General features: G+C 58.3%; 2 protein-coding genes across 2 annotated transcripts; both read left to right on the plus strand.

The window, feature by feature from the left end:
* The first annotated feature begins 461 nt into the window (after window positions 1-461).
* Window positions 462-14,678, plus strand: MAP3K11 (mitogen-activated protein kinase kinase kinase 11). Its single transcript, XM_080688397.1, has 10 exons — window positions 462-1,684; window positions 6,049-6,229; window positions 6,407-6,555; window positions 6,644-6,819; window positions 6,942-7,185; window positions 7,741-7,854; window positions 8,486-8,621; window positions 8,707-8,798; window positions 12,386-12,769; window positions 13,814-14,678. Exons 1-10 carry the CDS (start codon window positions 949-951, stop codon window positions 14,149-14,151), a joined length of 2,550 nt encoding a protein of 849 aa, XP_080544523.1. The 5' UTR covers window positions 462-948; the 3' UTR covers window positions 14,152-14,678.
* Window positions 14,679-15,695: 1,017 nt separating this feature from the next.
* KCNK7 (potassium two pore domain channel subfamily K member 7) lies at window positions 15,696-19,261 on the plus strand. Its single transcript, XM_080641537.1, has 3 exons — window positions 15,696-16,435; window positions 18,035-18,433; window positions 18,662-19,261. The coding sequence occupies exons 1-3, from the start codon at window positions 16,117-16,119 to the stop codon at window positions 18,874-18,876; spliced, it is 933 nt and encodes a 310-aa protein (XP_080497663.1). The 5' UTR covers window positions 15,696-16,116; the 3' UTR covers window positions 18,877-19,261.
* The last annotated feature ends 137 nt before the right edge of the window (window positions 19,262-19,398 follow it).

The raw sequence follows: 19,398 nt of genomic DNA on the forward strand, positions 1-19,398 counted from the left end.
CCTGGTAAGGGGAAGACGAGCGCCTGAGACAACCCGTTCCAAGAATTTGAGGTGCAGCCAGTTCTGTCCTCCTCCAATCTCCCCCACCCCGGCCCCACTAGCTCTGCAAAGCTAGCCCCATTTCAGATATGAGAATGAGGCGCAGAGAGGATGGGTCACAACTTCGGAGCCGAGACCAGACTCGGGTTTACTTCACTTCCAAGCCAGGTTCTTAACTGACGCAGGGCGGGGGTGGCCCATCCTTATCAGAGACAACTTCGACCGGGGTCGGGTCTACCCTTCCCTCCTTCTGTCTCTTCTCGACCGCGACCCGGGAACTCCCCTGCTTAGCCTCCCACAGCCTCCGGTACGGGAGCGGTGCTACCCGCTCGCGTCATCTGATGCTGTTTCCTGCAGGAGGGAGAAGAGCGGAAAAAAGTGAAACTCCACCCTCCACCTCTGCCTCCCGCCCCCGGGGCCAAAGTACAAAGGGAGGAGGAAGAAGGGAACGGGGGTTGGAGCCATCGGGCCGAGGGAGCTGGGCCAGGAAGGGGCAGCTCGGCCCAACTAGGGACGCTCCAGCCACCCCTGCGCGAAAAGACCCAACCGGAGTCCAGGCACTGCCCCTCACCGGCTCCACCTTACACTTGGCGGGCGCTGGAGCCAGGCTCCCGGGACTGCTGAGGGACGCCCAGGCCCTTCTGAGCTGGCAATGGTGAGACGCCAGAGACCCCGGGGTCCCACCCCCCGAGCCTGACCACACTGCCTTGGCTGGCCCTCCTCAGAAAGCCCGAGATGCGGCGGGCCAGGAGGCGACACTCCTGGCTCCCCAGAGAGGCGTGGGTCTGGGGCTGAGGGCCAGGGCCCGCATGCCCAGGTTCCAGGACTAGGGCCTCCGCAGCCAGCAGGGGTGGAGACCAGGGGCACCCAGGGAAGGTCCCCCACACGCCCCAACGCCAGCCCCCAGCCATGGAGCCCTTGAAGAACCTCTTCCTCAAGAGCCCACTGGGTTCATGGAACGGCGGTGGCAGTGGGGGCGGCGGTGGCAGCGGCGGAAGCTGGCCAGAGGGGTCCCCGAAAGCAGCGGCTTATGCCAACCCTGTGTGGACAGCCTTGTTTGACTACGAGCCCAATGGGCAGGACGAGCTGGCCCTGCGGAAGGGTGACCGTGTGGAGGTGCTGTCCCGGGATGCAGCTATCTCCGGCGATGAGGGCTGGTGGGCGGGCCAGGTAGGCGGCCAGGTAGGCATCTTTCCATCCAACTATGTGTCTCGGGGCGGCCCGCCCCCCTGTGAGGTGGCCAGCTTTCAGGAGCTGCGGCTAGAGGAGGTGATCGGCATTGGTGGCTTCGGCAAGGTCTACCGTGGAAGCTGGCGAGGTGAGCTGGTGGCTGTGAAGGCAGCTCGACAGGACCCCGATGAGGACATCAGTGTGACAGCTGAGAGTGTGCGCCAGGAGGCCCGGCTTTTCGCCATGCTGGCACACCCCAACATCATTGCCCTCAAGGCAGTGTGCCTTGAGGAGCCCAACCTGTGCCTGGTGATGGAGTACGCAGCTGGTGGTCCCCTCAGCCGGGCCCTGGCGGGGCGGCGTGTACCCCCCCACGTGCTGGTCAACTGGGCTGTGCAAATTGCCCGTGGGATGCACTACCTGCATTGTGAGGCCCTGGTGCCCGTCATCCACCGAGACCTCAAGTCCAACAACAGTGAGTTTGGGGGAGCAGGGGTGGAGGGTGGCATGGCCCAAGCACACACATACTGCCAACTCTCAGCTGGACCTGCCTGGGGCTACCTGGCTTCTGAAAGGAACCTGGCTCCCAGCCCTCTCCCAGCATGGCCTCTTTGGTACTAGAGGCAGGATCTCTTGCCCAAGGGGAGTCCCAGTTGATTGGCATGCCCACTGCCCCCAAAGCAGGAGTACCAGGCACCAGAGTCTCTCATGCCCCAGCTGCAGAAGTTCTTGACGCCAGCTTACAGAAGCTAAAAAATTGGGATCACTCAGGTGGGCCATAATGACCCTGCCTAATGATGGCCGCCTCAAGGTAGCAGAACACTGGATGCTGGCACTCACCTTCCTGTCCCCTAAATTCACACTTGTGCTGTTGGCTCTCTCCTCCCCCTCCTCTTGTGATGGGCAGGTACTCCAGAACAGAGATCTCGGGGTGGGGGTGGGGGGGGAGAGCCTGCTGGTCTTGCTGCAATTCCAGCCCTCCCCCTCCCCCTGGCTGCATGACCTCTAGGTGGTTATTTCAAGTCAGAGCCTCAATTTCAGACTCTGTAAAAAGGGAGTAACGGGGAGGGGAAAATGGCTTAACAGTCTTGGCAAGCCCTGGTGTCTGCTGCCAGCACACAGTAAGTCCTCAGTCGTGAGTGTGGACATCTGGGGATTGGATCACCAACGGGGCCTCGCCTGGAATCAGCCCTTGGGGTGGGTGTGGTGGGACTAGGCCTCCATCCTCAGCCATTGGGGATTGCACACTGCTCAGCAGGGACCCAAAACAAGGAGTGACAAGTTCAGAGCGCTTCCTTACGCAGGCAGGCCAAACGCAGGCAGCATTCAGAGAGGCGCCCAAGGAATGTCCAGCAGGGCCTGACAAAAGCAAAGGCCAGGAGGCAGTACCCAGCACAATAGTGGGGGGACACAGGGCTGGGCCTGGGGAGGCCCAGGGTGGAGGCTGTAGAGCAGAGGAAGCGCAGGAGGGGCCAATGGGAATAGTGGAGAGGCATGGACAGCTCTTGCAGGGGTGAGATGTATATTTTGAGCCTCCTGGCCTGGGCTGACCATGGACAAGGGACCTGGAGGGAGAACGCCAGGACCCGGTGATATCCAAGTCCTTGCCAGGGCCAGAGGGGGCCAGGGGATGCCTGCCAGCCACCCTCCCCCTCCTGTCATCTGTAGTAGGGGGCAGTTCCCACCTCTCGGCCTCACTGCTCGGTTCTAGCCATCTAGGACCCCCCACTCCCAGCCCAGCCTGAGGGGGATTCCCCGAAGGCCCCAGGGGGAGGGGACTCCATCTTCTGTTTTTCCTCCAGTTTTCTTTCCAGAAAAAATGGAACAATAGCCCAGGCCCCTGCTCCCCACCCTCCCCACCGCTTCCTGCATTTCCTGCTGCCCCTGAGCCAGCTTCCTGCCCCTGCTCCAGCCTCTGCTCCCTCCCCAGTCCAGCTGCCTACAGGGGAGGAAAGAGCTGGGGGTGGGGGGCTTGTGGGAGAGGAAGGAGCCAGGGATTGCACCCCCACTCCCCTCCAGTTCCCCTGCTTCTCTCCCAGAGTCTGGGTGGTGGTAAAGGGCAGGCAGGGTGCCCTCAGCCTCCCTGAGCCTGGCCTCCCACCTTGCAGACCCCAGTCCTAGGCCTGAGGTACTGTCTGCGGGATTGGGGCGGGGGAGTCCCTGGACTGGGGGGGGGCGCAGGCAGGAAACAATGGCGTGATTTTCCTGGACAATGGGGGCCTTGTGAGGAAGCCTGGTGGGGAGTGGAGGGGGAATTCTCCAGGCCCACGAGTCACAGGACTGACCAGCCAGCCCGGCCTGAGGCTGACCTCCCCCAATTCTCCCCCAAAGGACCCCCCCAGTTGGAGACCTGCGCCAGGCCCACAGAAAGGAGAAGTAGAGACCATGGGAGGGAAGCGGAAGAGGTGTGAGCAGCCTAGGCCACTCCCGAGCCCCACAGAGGCCAGCCTGGGAGGGGGCTGGGGCCAGGGAGCCCTAAGGGGGCACTGAGAGGGGGATCTCTAGCTCTCTCTTCCGGGTGGTCCTGACCACCCCATTCCCAAGGTCTACATCAGACACCAGAAGAGCAACTTGGGTTGGGACAAATTCAAAGCACTTGGAGAAAAACAGGAGATGCAGGGGAGAGGACGAGACATTGAAGTTGTCAGGTCAAGCCGGGGGTGGGAGGTGGCAGAAAGGCCGCCGTACAAAGAAGTCCTGAGACTTTGGGTGAGTTATCTGGGGCTCAGATTAGCTGGCTGAAAAGGAGCGGCTGGCCTGCCGGCCTGAGATACTGGTACAGAAGGTGCTTCACTAGTCTGTGAGGTCTCACATGTGGCTGGAGACACAGCCAGGAAGCAGCAAAGGTTGGTCTTCAAGAGGATGGGTGGGTCCTGGCACCAGAGGAGACAGGAGTCCCTTCCCAACCCCGGCACACAGACCCCTTTGGCTGGTCCCACTCCAGCCACCTGCCCCCAGCCTGTTGCAGTTCTTGGGAATGAGCTCCTGTAGGGTTTACTAAACGGTCCGGTTCTGAGCCTCCAGCAGCCAAGCCAGAGTAAGTTGTGATAGAGGATGGAGAAGAGAGAGTCTACAGAGAGGTGTTAGTGAGTGACAGTCTTTAGCACCACTGGCATTCAGCATGCTCATGCTGGGTGTCAGACCCTGTGCTAAGGCTTTAAAAAGTGGGATCTCATGACAACCCTCTGAGGTGGCTTTTGTTGTCATCCTCGGCTTTATTAACTGCTCAGGACTCAGCCCCAGTCGGGCTCAGAGGAGAGGGGAGATTGTAGGACCATTCTCTGAATCAGGAGAAATGGCAAGGTTTGCCAGGCCTGGTGGTATGATGAAGGTGGTTGTTGAGGACCTGTGGACATCAGGCAGGCCAGCTGGTGGGCAGCTGAATTGACTTCTGGCCTAGAGGTCCAAATATGGGAGATGCCAATGGGTGGCTGGCACCTGGGAGAGCCAGACAGTCTGGGAGCAGTGGGCAGAAGTTTAGGAGAGGCCAGGTTCTGAGGGACACCTGCACTGAAAGGGCTGAGGGAGGGGAGGCCCTGAAGGAAACCCACCAGTCAGAGGCCCCAGGAGTCAAGGACATTGGGGGAGGGTTGGGTAGCAGTGCCAGATGCCCCCACAAGGCCCAGAGAGCTTGGCCAGAAGCAGGATCAGGGGTTGTGGCTTTTAGGCCTGGAAAAGTGAGTGCCCTGGTTCTGCCACCTCTTCTGAGAAGTCTTCTCTGACTCACTGGGCTGTGTTAGGTGCTGGGGCCCGCCCCTGACCGAGTGGCACGCTGGCACTCCACCCCAAGTACCCTGAGCTGCCCCCATTATGAAGCTGTCACCTGGGCAGGAGCGCTGAGGTGTGCTCGGGAATGACACAGATTCAGAAATGTATTTGGCTTGGATGGCACCCCTCTGCAGTGCAGTTTTCTACGACCAGGACAGTAGAGGGGCCCTTCCAGACCCTGGATGATTCTGTTACTTTGTCCTCTAAAACTCCTCTCGTCTGAGCCATGCTTTTCCTGATGAGAGGTTTGCAAGTTGCTGCTTCTCTCTGTACAGATATGGTGGCCCCATTTGGGTCAAAGCCATGAGCCCCTGCCAAGTCTAACCATCCACTCCTACATTTAGCCCAAGCTCCTCCTTTCTGGGCAAGAACCATCATCTTCTCAGACCCCTCCCTTTCTCTCCACATCCAACTGCGTTAGTAGTTATCTTCTGGAGTCTCGCTCCCTGGGGAGCGGCTGCACTGGCCACGCTGCGATATGGGCACCAGGGGTCTGTGGCGCCTGTTGGGCTTCCTTTCTCACCAAAGGGCTCCCTCCTGCTCCCCACCCCCAGGGAGATTCTGATTCACACTCCTGTTTTCGCAAAATGATAAGACACAGGTTTCTCTTAAAATTAAGGCCATCAAGGCTAAGAGGCTGCGATATTGCTAGTTTCTATTCAATGCAGTATTAGGAGAAAGTTATAGGCCTGGCTTTGGAACCACACAGACGAGGTTGGAATCTCTGTTGAATTTGTTTATGACCTTAGCCAAGTCATTTCCTTGCTCAGTTTCTTCATCTGTAAAATGGGGATAATGATGCCTACCTCACAACATTTTTGCGTGTGACTGCTAGAACTGAGTGTAAAATGCGTGGCTTATAGTAGCCCCTCTGGAAACATTTCCCAGTATTGTTATTTTTGTCTGATTCCATCCCAGCCCCAGCAGCGAGCTCTCCTTCCTGGGCAAGATCACCTCCATGCCCCCAGTACCCAGCTAGATGTCTGTCAGAGGACAGTTAGCTCCCAGCTCTTCCCGTGCCCCTCCCACCTGAGCCTGGAGCAACCACAGTCCCGCCTCTCTCTTCCCCAGTTCTGCTGCTGCAGCCCATTGAGGGTGATGACATGGAGCACAAGACCCTGAAGATCACCGACTTCGGCCTGGCCCGCGAGTGGCACAAAACCACACAAATGAGTGCCGCCGGCACCTATGCCTGGATGGCTCCTGAGGTCATCAAGGCTTCCACCTTCTCTAAGGGCAGCGATGTCTGGAGGTGCGGCCTGGATGGAGGCTGGACAGGGCCAGCTGTGGGGCTGCAGGGGGTAGATGTGGCTGCCAAAATCCTAGGCTGGGCAGTCAGGGGGAGGGACCCAAGCCGTTTAGTTCCTGGTTGCTTTGGGGTGAAATGGCAATGAGTAGAGGAGAGGACACACCCTTCTCTCTCCCACAGCTTTGGGGTGCTATTGTGGGAATTGCTGACTGGAGAGGTGCCCTACCGTGGCATCGACTGCCTTGCTGTAGCCTACGGAGTGGCTGTTAACAAGCTCACACTGCCCATCCCATCCACCTGCCCCGAGCCCTTCGCACAGCTCATGGCCGGTAAGGGGACGGTGCGGGAGGGTGAGGGACAGAGCTCCTCCACCCACAGACCTCTTATTCTGTCCCCCCCTCCATGCTGTGCCCCCAGATTGTTGGGCGCAGGACCCCCACCGCAGGCCCGACTTCGCCTCCATCCTGAAGCAGTTGGAGGCGCTGGAGGCCCAGGTCTTGCGGGAAATGCCGCGGGACTCCTTCCATTCCATGCAGGAAGGCTGGAAGCGTGAGATCCAAGGCCTTTTCGATGAGCTGCGGGCCAAGGAAAAGGTGGGAGGAGTCAGTGTCCCGGGGTTGGAAGGAGACACTCGGGTCTCCTTTGGGCGGAGAGTTGGGGCGGGCGCCGAGGCCCTACCGGACTGACCCCACTGTCTCCACTGTCCCGGGCACAGGAACTACTGAGCCGCGAGGAGGAGCTGACCCGCGCGGCGCGTGAGCAGCGTTCCCAGGCGGAGCAGCTGCGGCGGCGCGAACACCTGCTGGCTCAGTGGGAGCTGGAGGTGTTCGAGCGCGAGCTGACGCTGCTGTTGCAGCAGGTGGACCGCGAGCGGCCGCACGTACGCCGCCGCCGCGGCACCTTCAAGCGCAGCAAGCTCCGCGCGCGCGACGGCGGCGAGCGCATCAGTATGCCACTCGGTAAGGGGCGGGCCCGGCGCGCCGCCCGCCATTGGCTGCGGGGGCGGGGTCAGGCGTTCGTGCTGATTGGTTCAGGGAGTTAGTGGGTGGGTGCGTGAGCTGAAGGCTGGTCGGGGTTGGGACTCGGCGTGTTTGTGGGCGGGTTCTGGTGAGGATATTTGCATGTCGGCCTGAGAGTGGCTGCAACGGGGAAGGGGCGGGAATCCTGAAAGTTCTGGGAAGGCCGAGGGGCGGGGAGGGGCGGGGAGGGGCGGGGAGGGGCGGGGAGGGGCGGGGAGGGGCGGGGCGGGGCGGCGGCGGCGGCGGCGGCCGCCTCCTCGGCCTCTGGGGATCTCGGGCTCTGTCGCTCTCCTGCGGATGCTGGAGTCCAGGCAGGCGGTCCGCTTTCCTTACTGAGAGCCCGGGGCTCAGGAGGGCAGTAAACTGGCCCCAGTCGTATTCCCACCGTGCCAAGCCCGGTCCCTGCACTGCCTACGAGCTGGCCCAGGGCCCCTGCAGGTTGGGATCTTGGCTCTCCTTCACCACGAACTGGCCCTGCTTCCTTCCCAAACCCAGACTTCAAACACCGAATCACTGTGCAGGCCTCGCCCGGCCTGGACCGGAGGAGAAACGTCTTCGAGGTCGGAGCTGGGGACTCACCCACCTTTCCCCGGTTTCGGGCCATCCAGTGTAAGAAACCTCACCTCTTTCTGTCCTTGCTCCACCTCTTTCTGTCAAACCTTATCCTTGGCAGTGGACCCCGGCCCCAGTCTCCCTTCCCTATCAGTCTAGACTGGTACCTTCGAGTTCCCCAAGCAGCATTTGTTTTACTAACTTTTAAAACGTCAAACAGTTGTATGATACTAGTATTTTCTAATTTTATGAGTCTGCATTTTTCTAAACGTTTTGCTAATATTGACTTAATTCCTCACAATAACTTTGTGAGGGAGCTGTCCTTTTAAGTTTTATAAGTAAGGAAAGTGAAAAAAGTAACTTGCCTAACATTACACAGCTAATAATAGAGCAGAATTCAAACCCAGGTCGACTTCTGTGGTGTCTGTACTAACTACTAAACAGCAAATGCCCGCTGACGGACTAGATGAGATGCCCCCACCCCCTGCTGCCTACCCCAGGACCCAAACCCACCTAGAGAGCCCCAATTCTGTTAAGTTCTCTGTGGCCCAAAGCCCACCCAGGGATGGATTGGAGCCCAGCCTGCTCCCATCCTCATGTTACCCCTGGAGCCTGATTCGTATGATGGGAGAGCACAAAGATCAGAGCCTTGACCTCAGCTCAGACTCCATTGGGTTTCCCTCCGCAGTGGAACCTGCAGAAACAGGCCAGGCATGGGGCCGCCAGTCCCCCCGACGTCAGGAGGACTCAAGCAATGGAGAACGTCGAGCATGCTGGGCCTGGGGTCCCAGTTCCCCCAAGCCTGGGGAAGCCCAGAATGGGAGGTGAGTGCCCCCAACTCCAGTATTATCTGCCTTCCAACAGTCCTGAGACTCACAAAGCGCAACTCCCTTCCCTTCCTGTAACCAGGAGAAGGTCCCGCATGGATGAAGCCACCTGGTACCTGGATTCAGATGATTCATCCCCCTTGGGATCTCCTTCCACACCCCCAACACTCAATGGTGAGTGGCCTTGTTGCCCCCAGAAGACTTTTTGCTGCACTCGTTCTGTGGGTACTGTGGGGAGACTACCAGAAGCCAGCAGGCATAGCAGAGCGAGCCCTGGAATCCAGTTTTGAACTGCAGGCCCACAACGGAGCTGGATAAAGCCCAGCCTCAGGGAGCCAGAGTCTGAAGAGGGCTCTTTCCCGCCTCTCTGGTCTCCCTTGCAGGCCTGGCCTGGAAGAGGGCACTTTCCTGGCCCCAAGGCAGTCACTGCGCCCTCAGCAGGCTCTAGGGAGGGAAGGAAGATGGAATGGTTACCTGAAAGGACATCACCTGCCCCAGCCCAGCCACCGGCTGAGCACTGGGTTCCCCTAGCGCAGTGGTCGGCAAACTGCGGCTCGCGAGCCACATACGGCTCTTTGGCGCCTTGAGTTTTTAGCAAAGGCCAGCTTGGGAGTACCCTAATTAAGTTAATAACAATGTACCTACCTATATAGTTCAAGTTTTAAAAACTTGGCTCTCAAAAGGAATTTCAATCGTTGTACTGTTGATATTTGGCTCTGTTGACTAATGAGTTTGCCAACCACTGCCCTAGCACAAGCCGCACTCCGGTCGCCCACAAGAGTACATGACCTTGACCTCCCAGCCCCCTGCAAGAACTTCTTTCCACTCCAGTTCAGTTCATTTCCGACACTATTTGCCTGGAGTTAGTTACCTGGACCCCACAGGTTAAGGGCTCAGTCCCTCAAGACTGCTCTCACTTCAGATGCCAGTGGCAAGTCCAGGTCGTTGCCTGTGTTTCTGACCGACTGGCTATAAATTGGAGGTTCCCACAAGCCCTCCTCGGATTTGATAATTTGCTAGGTCAGTGGTCGGCAAACTCATTCGTCAACAGAGACAAATATCAACGGTACAACGATTGAAATTTCCTTTGAGAGCCAAATTTTTTAAACTTAAACTTCTTCTAACGCCACTTCTTCAAAATAGACTCGCCCAGGCCGTGGTATTTTGTGGAAGAGCCACACTCAAGGGGCCAAAGAGCCGCATGTGGCTCGCGAGCTGCCGTTTGCCGACCACGGTGCTAGAGCATCTCACAGAACTCGGGAAAAGTTGACTTACTGGATTGCCAGTTTATTATAAAGGATATAGATCAAGAGCAGCCAGATGAAGGAGATGCATAGGGCAAGGGATATGGGAAGGGACGTGGGCGCCAACACCCTCTCTGCATGCACCACTTTCCCAGCGCCCAGATGTGTTCACTATCCAGGAAGTTCTCCAAGCCCCTTCAGCCGGGGTTTTATAGAGGCTTCATTAAGTGGATATGATGGATCGATGAAATCATTGGTGATTGAACTCAATCTCCAGCCCCTCCCCTCCCTGGAAAGTTCCAACTCTAATGATGTGGCTGGTTCCTCCGGCGACCAGACCCCTATCCCTAAGGGCTTTCCAAAAGTCACCCCATCAATAGGAACTCAGGTGTGGTCAAGGGGCTTGTTATGAATTTAAAAGGCGCTCCTTTTACCTTTGTCACTCTATCACTTAGAAAATTCCCAGGGTTTTAGGAACTCTGTGCCTGAAATGAGAGGAAGACCAAGTATACATTTCTTATTATAAACTAGAGGCCCGGTGCACGAAATTTGTGCGCTTGGGGGGGGGGGGGCGGTTCCTGCACCCTCTCACAGTCCGGGAGCCCTCGGACTAAGCCGGCAGTCAGACATTCTTCGCGCTGCCAACGGAAGCAGGAGAGGCTCCGGCCACCACCGCTGCTGTGCTCGCCAGCCATAAGCCCAGCTCAGGGCTTCTGGCTGAGCGGCGCTCCCGCTGTGGGAGCACACTGACCACCAGGGCAGCTCCTGCGTTGAACGTCTGCCCCCTGGTGGTCAGTGCGCATCATAACGACCTGTCGATCCGCCATTCGGTCAATTTGCATATTAGCCTTTTATTATATAGGATCACAACACCAGCTTCACAGAGGAGGTGACACCTGAGTTGGGTGGGAAAGGTGTGCTGGGCAGAGAGAATAGTGTGTGTGCAGACGTGGGGCTCACCAGACCTGAGCAAAAGGAAGTCTGGCTGGAGCTCAGAGCAGGGTTGGGAGCCAGGCAGTGACAGGAGAGCACGAGGCCTGCACCTCCTGGGTCTGTGAAGCCCAGTGCAGCCCTGACGATGGAAGTTTGTCCGCAGAAGTTTGTTGAATGAATGAGTGAGCAAAGCCGGAAAAATAAGCAGGCGCCTGTTAAGGAAGAGCCTGAAAATGATGGGGAGTTTTTATGCCGAGACCTGTCTCCAGAGACAGAGAGACTGGGTAAGGGTTGTGGCTGAGAACAGGGACACCTCCCCCCCACCCCCGCAAAAAAAAGTTCTGATTCAAAGTAGAAGCTCATTTTTTTCCAGTTTTATTTATTTATTTATTTATTTTAATATATTTTATTGATTTTTTTACAGAGAGGAAGGGAGAGGGATAGAGAGTTAGAAACATCGATGAGAGAGAAACATCGATCAGCTGCCTCCTGCACACCCCCTACTGGGGATGTGCCCGCAACCAAGGTACATGCCCTTGATTGGAATCGAACCTGGGACCCTTGAGTCCGCAGGCCGACGCTCTATCCACTGAGCCAAACCGGTTAGGGCCATTTTTTTCCAGTTTTAGTTCTTTCTCTGGACACCCCGCCCAGTGCTCCTCTCCAGGCAGGCCCACGTTATGCTTGGCCTAAAGAGAAAGGGAAGGGGGCGGGGCAAGGCTGGGGAGGGTTTTGAAAGCCCAGCCAAGGAGCCTGGACTTTCTTCTAGTGGCAGTGGAGAGCCATGGCAGGTTCTGGAGCCAAGGAGGACCAGACAAAATTGGGGTTTGACAGGTCCCCTAGGCCCACAAGTAGGACACAGATGTCCTGAAATCCAGAGCAGAAAGGTTGGAAAGTGGTGGAGAGCAAAGGCTCTGTTGCCCCTGCCTAGAGGGAGGCCTGCTCCACCCCATAGTGGCTGTGCAGCCTCAGACAAGCCCTTAACCTCTCTGATCCCGGGACTCTTGCAGAATGAGATCAGTCAACGTCATTCCCTAAATCATTCTGCCCGGGCCTGGCACAAACAACAGACCTCTCTGAACCTGTTTCCTCCTTTCTGGAATAGGGACAGTGATGTGTGTCTCTTGGGGCTGTTGTGCACATTGGAGTTCACCTGCTGCCCCAGATAAGCTACCCCTGAAGTGGGGACAGGCAGGCAGAAGGACCAGTTCTGCCCATCCAGGAAGAATGTGGGCATAGGGCTCAGGCCCTAATCCTGTCCCTGGGGCCCCGCAGGTGCTCCTGGCTGGCCATTGAGGATCTGGCCAATGCTTGCCTCCTGGTGACCCCTTTTCCTCCCCCTTCATCCCCCATCTCTGGCTCCAGGGCACCTAGCTGCCTCCCAGGCTTTGCCCTTGCTGCTGCTTTGGCCTGCGCAGCCTCCCCCCACCCCCACTTCTGAAAGACCTGGATGTGTGCGATGGGGGATGCACGATGGGTGGGGTCAGGGGAGATGTTAACTCAGTCCTCATACCAGGGCCAATGAGGGATACCAGAGCACCCCACCTGAAGATCCCCTAACCTATGCCCCACCCTCGCCACCAGGTAACCCCCCACGGCCGAGCCCAGAGCCTGAGGAGCCCCGGCGGCCGGCCCCAGCTGAACGCAGCAGCGGCTCTGGGACCCCCAAGCTGATCCAGCGTGCACTGCTGCGCGGCACTGCCCTGCTCGCCTCGCTGGGCCTCGGCCGTGACCTGCAGCCGCGTGGGGAGCCCCAGCCAACGCCCCCCACCCTGTCTCCCACCCAGCCCCCTTCCTCACTCCCCTCCCGGCTCATCCGCTCTTCCCCCAAGATGCCTGAAGCCCCCACTTCCCGGTTGAGCCCCGACGCCCCAGGCCCACCTACGCCTGCGCCCCTGCTGCTGGAGCTGGGTGTCCCTGCAGGCCAGCCTTCGGCCAAGAGTCCCAGACGCGAGGAAGGGAGGCGCGGTGAGTGGCCCCGTGCAGGCCTCCTGCCTGGTGATGGAGGGAGGAAGGGCTGGTGGGGACATGGTCTCCCCTGGGCCCCACACCTGGGCGCTGGGCCCCACACGTGGGCGCTGGGCACGCTTGAAAGGAACTGAATTCTAAGTTCAGCCACCAGTGCTCAGAAGTGGAGTGGGGCCCGCCAGGCTAGTTGTGAAATAAAAGGAATAATGATGACCACAGGGATGGCAGATGCATGCTAGTTGCCTGCTTGTGCCAGGTCCTATTTCTAGTGCTTCACAGAGATTGTCTCAGGTATTGAAGGAACCCTGTGAATAGCTGCTCTTGTTAGACACATTTTTTTGTAATATATTTCTTTATTGATTTCAGAGAGGAAGGGAGAAGGAGAGAGAGATAGAAACATCAATGATGAGAGAGAATCATTGATCGGCTGCCTCCTGCACGCCCCCTACTGGGGATCAAGCCCACAACCCAGGCATGTGCCCTGACCAGAATCGAACCTGGGATCCTTCAGTCCGCAGGCTGATGCTCTATCCACTGAGCCAAGCCGGCTAGGGCTAGACCAGCCTTGGGCAAACTACGGCCCGCGGGCCGGATCCGGCTGTTCTGTCCGGTTCTCTTGCTCTCTCCTCCGCTCCTTTACTTTGAATTTATATTAGTTCACACAAACATTCCATCCATGCTTTTGTTCCGGCCCTCCGGTCCAGTTTAAGAACCCATTGGTGGCCCTCGAGTCAAAAAGTTTGCCCACCCCTGGGCTAGACCCATTTTTATGTGAGGAAATTGAAGGCGCAGGGAGAGCAAGGGACTTGCGGGTCCCACTACCAAGTGGTAGAGCTGGGATCCAAGCCCAGGCCCGCCTGCTCCAGAGGCCCGGCTCTTAACCCTACATTACAAACGTGCTCCGTGGAGCTAAGGGGCCGTGAAGTGATGAGTCAAGTAGCTTGCTGTGCAGATGGGAAAACAGGCCCAGAGCAGGGCATGCCTCCTGGGGACACCCAAGAGTAGGTGCTGCCTGACCCTCTGCTCCTCTCCCACTCTTCACAGGAAGCACTGTTTCACCCCCGCCAGGGATATCCCGCTCTGCTCCTGGCACCCCCGGTACCCCACGCTCACCGCCCCTGGGCCTCATCAGCCGACCTCGGCCCTCACCCCTCCGCAGCCGCATTGACCCGTGGAGCTTCGTGTCAGCTGGACCGCGGCCTTCGCCCCTGCCCTCGCCACAGCCTGCGCCCCGCCGGGCGCCCTGGACCTTGTTCCCAGACTCAGACCCTTTCTGGGACTCTCCACCTGCCAACCCCTTCCGGGGGGGGCCTCAGGACTGTAGGGCACAGACCAAAGACATGGGTGCCCAGGCCCCGTGGATGCCGGAGGCAGGGCCATGAGTGGACCGGCTGCTCCCCACGCTCCAGCTGCCCCCGAGGAGCCACAGCATACACTGGAACAGGAGCCAGGCCAGCCTCTGTCGCTGCCTTGGCTTCCCCCAGGGACCCGCCCCCTTTGGGGGTCAGGAACACTACACTGCACAGGAAGCCTTCACACTGGATGGGGGGCCTGCACCCCCCGCATACCTGCAACCTGTGGGTCCCCTGACTTACCTGCCCCACTGGGGCCTGACACTGTACCCAGCTGGTTGGGAGGACCATAGCCTGTCTCAGGGAATTGCCCCCAGGGGTAGCGCAGGGAGGAGGGGAGGTGCAAGGGAGAGGGGCCGGCCTCAGCTGTCACCAGCACTTTTGACCAAGTCCTGCTACTGTGGCCCCTGCCCCAGGGCTTAGTGCCTGAACCCCCCTGCCCTGGGGGCCATCTAGGGCCAGGGTTCTCTAGGTGCCTTCCTGCTGCCCCGGCCAGGGTTGGGGCCTTGGCCTCAGGATCCAATGAAGCCAAATAAACTCCCCAAGCTATCTCCCCAAGCACAGCCTGTCACCGTTCTTGGAAGTAACCAGGGATCCAACCCATCACACGATGCTGGTGACTTCATGCCCCCAGCAGATGGGCAGTCGGCCTGGGCCTGGGCTGGTGCCTTGCACCATACCCGTCTCCTGGGATCAAGTCCACCAGCTTCAGTCAGGCATTCAAGGCCCTTGTCAGCCTCCCTGGCACCCACACAAACTGGCCTCACCCACCTCCTCACCCTTGCCAGGCTCTTCCCACCATTGCAGGTGATCGCCTGATTAGTCCTGCTGCCGGAAGGCCCCCGCTTAGCCTCTGGGGCCAGTTCGTGTGACCTCCCCTGGGACTTGGCCATGCTGCTCCCAACCCGGGCAGCTCGCTGAACTCAGGAACACAAAGCCCTCTGGCAGCATTTTGGAGGTTTGTCCTGACTGTCTGACTGACTGTCTATCCCAGGGTCTGGACACAGGAGTGACCTACCCTGGCACCTGGCTCCACTCACACTTTCCTTACTACCATGGGGTTCTGATGTTTATGGGAGTCCCAGTGTGGGCTCCCCTCCCCTTCGTGGTCCATGGCAGCCAGGCTCACTGTCTCCAGTGTTGGGGGGCGGGGGGTGGTGGTTACCAGGAAGGACTTGGAATGGAGACCTGACAGCACCATCTGTCCCAAGTGCTCTGTTCCTCTAACACCTTGCCACCCTTGTCCCTACCAGACCCATCCCAATCCCATATTCCTCTCCCACTCGGCTGCCCAGGCCACCACCTTCCATCCAGGATGCGTACAGTAATGCCCCCCATGGGTCTCCGGGCCACATTTGTCCTCAAGGCCCTGTGTCCTTACCCTCACAGCCCGTTCCTCTCACCCCAGCTCTTTCCCACCTTGACTAGCCTCTTCTATCCCCAGCTGAACTGTCACTCCTACCGGAACCTTCCCAGCGAGAGCCCCCTGCCTGCCCCAGAGCTCTCGCCCATTGCCCAGGGGTTTCCTTCAGGGAGCATAGGACCATGTGAACCGCATGCTTCCTTGCCAACAGGTTTCTTGTGTGAACACCAGGAAGGAAGGAACGTGTGTCTGTCCTCTCCTGCTGTGTCCTCGGGATCCAAGCCACTGCGGAGTGGATGGGGTGGTCGTGTCCCTGGGTAAACCACTGCAGTGTGGTTTTGAGCCAGTCATTTACCTCTCTGGGCCTCGCCTTCCTCCACCTGGTCCTCACCACCCAGCTTTGGGGAATTGGGCAAATAATGGCCGTAGAAACTGGGAGGAGTGATCCAGCTCATCTCCGAGCCTGAGATGCCACCTCTCCCTCCATTCACACTCACCCCAGCTGTGTTCCAGGCTTCCCTCACTTAGCCACCCACGCAGCACCTCCTTCTGGCCCCACCTGCCAACCCTCCCAGTTGCCTGAGGTGGAGCAGCCAGCTTTCAGGACACCTCAGACTCCCCGGCAGCACACCATGGGGGGGCTGAGGCCCTGGGCTCGATATGGGCTACTGATTGCGGCTCACCTGCTGGCTCTGGGCCTTGGGGCTGCGGTGCTCCAGGCCCTGGAGGGGCCCCCAGCACGCCGGCTCCAGGCCCAGCTCAGGGCCGAGCTGGCCACTTTCCAGGCGGAGTATGGGGCATGCTTGCCAACCGGGGCACTGGAGGAGCTGCTGGGCACCGCCCTGGCAGCCCAGGCCCATGGGATCTCCAGCCTGGGCAATGTCTCAAAGGCTGGGAACTGGGATCTGCCCTCAGCCCTGCTCTTCACTGCCAGCATCCTCACCACCACGGGTAAGGCTGCCAGGTGGCTGGGCAGAAGGGAGCCTCCTAATTCCTGGGGTGCCTGGGGGTACAACCCTTCCCCCAGCTCCAAAGTGCCAGACAGAGCCCAGGCCCTATTAGGCCTGACATCACAGCTGGGTCTCTCCACACCAACACACCCCAACTGGTGCCTCAACTTCAGCTGCCAGGAGGGGTGTGGCCTCCCCAGCCCCACCCCAAGGCACACTTTGAGACCCAGGAGAGGTGCCCAGACCCCATGGGCCTGCAGCAAGGCAGGGAACACATCATGGGATGGATCCTGGGGTGGAGGGAAATGGAGTGAACCTGAGAGTACAGATGAGCAGCACTGACTCAGGAGGGAACGTGAGGGAAGGCTCCTTGGTGAGAAGTCTTGACGAGATGGTAGCCAAGGCACAGGTTTGAGGGATGAAGGAGTTCCTGGCAGAGGGAACAGCATGTGTGAGGGGCCGAAGAAATAAAGCAACGGGACACACAGCCCTGGCTTTTTTTATTTTTTAAAAATATATTTTATTGACTTTTTACAGAGAGGAAGGAAGAGGGACAGAGAGTTAGAAACATCAATGAGAGAGAAACATCGATCAGCTGCCTCCTGCACACCTCCTACTGGGGATGTGCCCGCAACCAAGTTACGTGCCCTTGACCAGAATCGAACCTGGGACCTTTCAGTCCGCAGGCCGACGCTCTTTCCACTGAGCCAAACCGGTTTTGGCAGCCCTGGCTTTTTTGGTTGGTGTTTTTTTGTCAGCAAAGTCTCTAAATATTTTTTTTATTAATCTGTTTTCCAACTTCGGTTGGAAAAATCAGAAAACATATTTGCATTGAGCCAGGATTCCTGCAAGGCACAGCTGGCAGGAGTGGAACGGGGCTGCCCTTCTGGGCAGAGCATGGGCTCCAGGGCACCCGTCCCCACCACTCCCTTTTGTCTCCTGGTCCCCACCACTGCCTGGCTCCTCCAGGCATTCGAGTTGACAAGCTCTGGACTAGACGGTCCTGTCCTCCCGCTCTCACACCTCTCCCTGCTTTCCACATGCTGTTCTGGTGCTGAAGGCTCTTTCTCATGCACGCGGCCTCTTCGGCAGCTCTTCCTAGGGAGCGCCTTGACAGATTTTCCTGCCTGTCTCTCCCACCGCATGGCAGGGCCTGAGCAGACTCAGATTCCAGCGCAAGGCCCAGCACGCAGGATAACTCAAAACACCTTTGGGGAATGAAAGGGGGGGGGGGGTGATGCCCTGCCCAGTGGGTACAGAAGTATCGGTCAAGGGCAGAGCTGAGGTTCTTAGAAAGCCAGGCTCCCTCTGGGGCAGGACAGCAATTCTCAGAATTGTCCCAGCTACAAGAGGACTGAGGGCAGACTGTCTCTTTTAATTTTTCATTTTCCAGAAAATAAAAGAGTAGTCCAAAGAGGTTAAGGGACTTGCCCAAGGCTCTCCAGTTGATGAGAAGCAGAGCCAAAGCCTGAGCCCCAGCGGTTCCAGCAGTTTCAGCCACTAGAGGGCAGCCTTTCCACTGAGGCGTGTTGGGGGAAGTGGGGACCCTAGCAGGCACTGCACACAAGGACTCATTGCCCACTGCCTTTCTCCTGTTCAGGTTATGGCCACATGGCCCCACTATCAGCAGGTGGAAAAGCCTTCTGTGTGGTCTACGCGGCGCTGGGGCTGCCAGCTTCCCTAGCACTTGTGGCCACACTGCGCCACTGTCTGCTGCCTCTGCTCAGCTGCCCGGTTGCCTGGGTAGCTGTCCGCTGGCAGCTGACCCCAGCCAGGGCCGCGTTGCTGCAGGCACTTGGACTGGGCCTGCTAGTGGCTGGTACCTTCGTGCTGCTGCCAGCGCTGTTGCTGTGGGGTCTGCAGGGCAACTACAGCCTGCTGGAGGCCATCTACTTCTGCTTCGGCTCACTCAGCACCATCGGCCTGGGGGACCTGCTGCCTGGTCGTGGCCCTGACCTGAATCCAGTGCTTTACCACTTTGGCCAGATCGCACTTCTTGGTGAGTTCAGCTGCCAACAAGCACCCAGTGGGAGGAGAGGAGCCTGAACTACAACTCCCATACACCACTGGGGGAGGCTGAGCCTCCCAGGTGTAGGGAATTTTAGTTGGAAGAACTCGGCAGAAAGTTGTGAGTGGCATCAGGTACCAGGGTGGGTCACCAGGCTAGAGGGTGGGCAAAGAGCATCGCTGGCATCCCCAAAGCTGCCCTAGAACCTTTTCTCCCCAGGTTACTTGCTCCTGGGGCTCCTGGCCATGCTGCTGGCAGTGGAGACGTTCTCGGAGCTGCCACAGGTCCGTGCCTTGGTGAAGTTCTTTGGGTCCAGTGGCCCTTTGACTGCTGAGGACCAAAGTGGCATCCTGGGTCAGGATGAACTGGCTCTGAGCACCCTGCCCCCCTCAACTGCAGCCCCAGAACAGGCCCCGCCTGCTGACAGGTGTTAGGTGATGGAGTTAACTCCTTTCAGGTGAAGAAGCCTGAGGAGGAATCTAGAGATGAAGGGGAGGAGACGTGAGAACCTCAGAGAATAAAATGTTAACAAAAAATAAAATAGTTGCCCTAGGACCTAGGTGGTTTGGCTCGGTGGATAGAGCGTCAGCCTTCGGACTGAAGGGTCCCAGGTTCGATTCCAGTCAAGGGCACATGCCGGGTTGTGGGCCCAATCCCCAGTGTGGGCCTGATCCCCAATGGGACGTGCAGGAGACGGCCAATCTATGAGTCTCTCTCATCATTGATGTTTCTCTCTCTCTCTCTCCCTCTCCGAAATCAATAAAAATATATTTTAAAAAAAGAGTGAGACTTTAAAAAAATAAAATGGTCAACAATCCCAACTCCGTGTTTGTCTCTTCTTTGGAAATGGTTGTTCCCCGCAGTCAACCCAAAGCCCCATCAACCTTGGAAAGTCCCGCCTCCATTGGCATCTGGGAACCTCAAAGCCCGCACAGCCCCGTTTAGGATCGCAGACA

This window comes from Plecotus auritus (assembly GCF_963455305.1).
Source record: "Plecotus auritus genome assembly, chromosome: 9".
NCBI lineage: Eukaryota > Metazoa > Chordata > Mammalia > Chiroptera > Vespertilionidae > Plecotus > Plecotus auritus.

Coding starts and splice junctions, on each gene's coding strand:
- MAP3K11 (XM_080688397.1), top strand. CDS start 949: ATGGAGCCCTTGAAGAACCTCTTCCTCAAGAGCCCACTGGGTTCATGG. Junction 1,685..6,048: donor AGACCTCAAGTCCAACAACA/GTGAGTTTGGGG, acceptor TCTCTTCCCCAG/TTCTGCTGCTGCAGCCCATT. Junction 8,622..8,706: donor GGGGAAGCCCAGAATGGGAG/GTGAGTGCCCCC, acceptor TCCTGTAACCAG/GAGAAGGTCCCGCATGGATG.
- KCNK7 (XM_080641537.1), top strand. CDS start 16,117: ATGGGGGGGCTGAGGCCCTGGGCTCGATATGGGCTACTGATTGCGGCT. Junction 16,436..18,034: donor CAGCATCCTCACCACCACGG/GTAAGGCTGCCA, acceptor TCTCCTGTTCAG/GTTATGGCCACATGGCCCCA. Junction 18,434..18,661: donor TGGCCAGATCGCACTTCTTG/GTGAGTTCAGCT, acceptor TTTTCTCCCCAG/GTTACTTGCTCCTGGGGCTC.